At 33.2% G+C, this 3,318-nt stretch overlaps 1 protein-coding gene across 1 annotated transcript in view; it reads left to right on the forward strand.

Annotated features, from left to right (window-relative positions):
* Window positions 1-3,318, forward strand: part of adgb (androglobin) — a 40,827-nt gene that overhangs the window by 1,542 nt on the left and 35,967 nt on the right. The window contains exons 4-5 of the mRNA XM_015376759.1: window positions 1,246-1,317; window positions 1,450-1,626. Coding sequence (XP_015232245.1) covers window positions 1,246-1,317; window positions 1,450-1,626 — 249 coding nt within the window. The remainder of the gene's footprint in view (window positions 1-1,245; window positions 1,318-1,449; window positions 1,627-3,318) is intronic.

Here is a 3,318-nt window from a genome sequence, read left to right on the forward strand (position 1 = left end):
AAGAACCATTTCCTTCTGCCTTCAGTTTTATTGTTGTGTTTCTATCACCCCAGTATTTGGAAGCCTGTAGCATTTGTTCCCTTACAAAAATAAACAAATAAATAAATAATATATTTTCTGTGCCACATGTAAAATTGACATGTGGCAAACACATTTTCACTCAAATTCCATAAAAAAATAAACAAACACATTTTCACATTTCATAGTGAAAACCCATGTGAAACCCAAAGGTTACAGCATGTGGATCACATAAAAAATCAGTACAAATGTAATTTTTTTAAATGAAAAAAAAACAAAAAAAAAAAAACAAGAGCAATATAAGTTGCATTTGTAGAAAAGCCCTGAGGTTGTGAGTTGTTCATTGAATTTAAGAGGGAGACAGTCTGAGGAAAAAACTGCCACTGTAGCAGTTACTTTCTGTTATTAGTGTTCTGTAGTGCCTCCCTGTCTGAACAGTCTCTTACTATGATGAGTTGGGTTTGCAGGGATAATAGTTCTGATTTTTGGCTCTTGTCTTGCATATAGTGTTGATGGACTGGGAGGTCAGTCCCTGTGATCCTTTCCGCAGATCTAATTGTTATTTGCAGTCTGGCTTTGTCCTGGTTTGTAAATGAAACAAACCATATTGTATTTAGCTCCATAGCTTCATATAAACTCTGATTAGCTTTTCTTTCTGCCTGGTCAAGAAAAGGATTCTGGCATCATACCATCACAACTAATCCTGTTCCCATATTATCACACCTGTGCATTGCATTCTAGTAGTTCCTCCAGAGGCAATTGTTAGTTTTGATGAGTGTAAAGACAGACGCATCCCCCCCAGTTGTTCTTTTTATAGCTTTTTATGTAAGAATAAAAAATATGATTTATCCTTTTACTTCACAATTATCAACCGTTTGTGTAGATTTACTGCATTCATTCTAATACTGTACCTTAAAGGGGCATTGTCACAAGATTAAACAAACATCATCTTCTTCATGATAAAATAAGGTCCCATACACCAAATAAAAAAGTATGAAATTATCATTTCCTAAAATAAAATATTGATTTTTGGAATTTTTATTGAAAAGATAATTCTAAAAAAAAATAACTATCCAAGACATATTACAGGATTTTGCCCATAAACTGAACCTGCATACCTACCTTTGATTTTTGTCTTTAATGAAAGGGTATGTCAACTTCCAAGCACAGCTATAAATGGAACAATCTAAACCTTTATAATCAATGCAATCTTATTAATGGTTTCAGGATGTTACTGTGGTCGAAAATAAACAGGACTTTGATCTGGTGTCCCCCAACAATCATCTAATTGGTTGTGAGGTTAGTTTTTAAAATTTTACGTTATAACTACTTCTGTTTAGAACAATTTCAAATAACAAAAATAAAACTTTAGCCATGCTGATGGCCATGTATGACTTTCTCATCTGCTGTTTATGTTCTGACTCTTTTAAGATGATGAGGTGGATCATCAGTGAGCTCCATATTGTTTGGATGCTCAATTCTGACTCAACTACACAAGAAGATAGCTGGAAACCATGGGAGCACATCTACTCGCTGTGTGACGTGGTGAAAGGTCATGTGCCACTTTATAACAGCTATGGAAAATATGTGATCAGACTTTACTGGATGGTAAGTCTGTCAAAAAAAAAAGCATGTAGACTTAGACAACTTAAGAATATCGTATTCATAAAGAACTTCCTGAGGTTAATGCTGATCACTTGTTTCCATCAGAACAGTTGCTTGTATTTTTTTCTGCTTTAAATTCCTCTAGATTTATTCAATGAGAATAAAATAAAATTAAACAGAGGGCCGTTAGAGCTTAAGTCGATCATTATCACTGCCATGGATAAAATATACACCTACAAGGCTTAATAATTGTTTTATTACTGCACTTAGTTTAGTGTTTAATTTTTATATCATTTTACAAGAGTTATAAAGTTAAATGGTTTTGGAATAAATTGAAGCTACCCTTCAAGTAATTGGTCTTCAAGTGAAGTGGTGGTTGCTATATCACTTTTCTTTGTTTTTTTTTTGTTTTTTTTTGTTTTTTGCAGCAACGGTTTGGGTCAACAACAGAGAAAATGTGCAACACTATATTATTATTTATTGTAACACTGATTCTTGCTTTGACAAACAACCATAACACAGTTGTAGGCATCACTTCCTGTGCCAACCATAGCATCCAAACAGATGGTTGTTGAGATGCTATTAGGCACCCAGCCCCCACTACTCTCCTTTCATGTTTCATTACAGCTCTTTTTGTTTAGTTTTCTGTGTCACTAACTGTCTTTTTTGTTTAATGTTTATTTTTGTGGAACTGTCGTTCACAAGAAAGGCTTATTTATTTTTATTTATTTATTTTTTAGAATTCTCTTACATTTTTCAGTCTCTGCCTTTACGTAAGATCCTGCATTGTATTTCACCCCTTCATGTGGGCAAATCAAGATCTTTTGTGGGAGAAAGAAATGGTTGGTGCAATAAGAAATAAAGGGAGAGTCGCCCTTTCCCACCTCTGCTCCATAGAGGTTTGCAATGCTTGTTAAACAACAGAAAATACAATGTTTTGAACAATCATACAAGCAACACCGGATGTGCTTATTTTTTTCACTAGCAGTGTAGAAATTCTGCTAGATGGTTAGCAGAAGTAACATTATTACTCATCACTACTATTAAGGCAGTAAATGCTACAAGAAGTACAATGGTGCAAAGCATAAAACCCAAGATCTGCTTGTGAATGAATCCTTTACAATGATTGGAGGATAATTACTGGTTCTCTTATGTGAGAAACAGTGTCACTTTTAGATTATTGATGAATAAAGGTTAAATAAAAAAATAAAAAATATAATCTCTGGCATTGCATTCTTTACAGTGTCAAAGAAAAAAGATTTAGTTGAGGTAGTAATAACACACAAAAAACATGTGACTTCAACACCAAGTGGCACTAGAGCAGTTAAAAAGTTGTCAATATTTTTTTAAGCTGTATTTCAACATTAATGTGTTTTTAATTATTTAAAAAATATATTCATGTTGTGTTAATTAGAAATAATACTAGCACATACCCCATAAAATAGATTACATGCTAATATTAACTAACATTTGTATTAATGTTGGGTCTTATGTGATAAACTCCGTACCGTCAAATAAAAGATCCAGATATGTAATACCTTTATTCTTCCAGTATAGAATGTTTATCATATTATTGTTTTGTAGAATGTCAGGGTTATCCCAGATGGGTGTATGACTACATGGGATAAGGGATGACTTCGTCATTTTAAGAAATTCCCACCATTCTGTCAGGGAAGAGCTGATGTTAATTTTTTA

The sequence above is a fragment of the Cyprinodon variegatus genome, unplaced genomic scaffold (assembly GCF_000732505.1).
Source record: "Cyprinodon variegatus isolate N-32 unplaced genomic scaffold, C_variegatus-1.0 Scaffold141, whole genome shotgun sequence".
Classification (NCBI taxonomy): domain Eukaryota; kingdom Metazoa; phylum Chordata; class Actinopteri; order Cyprinodontiformes; family Cyprinodontidae; genus Cyprinodon; species Cyprinodon variegatus.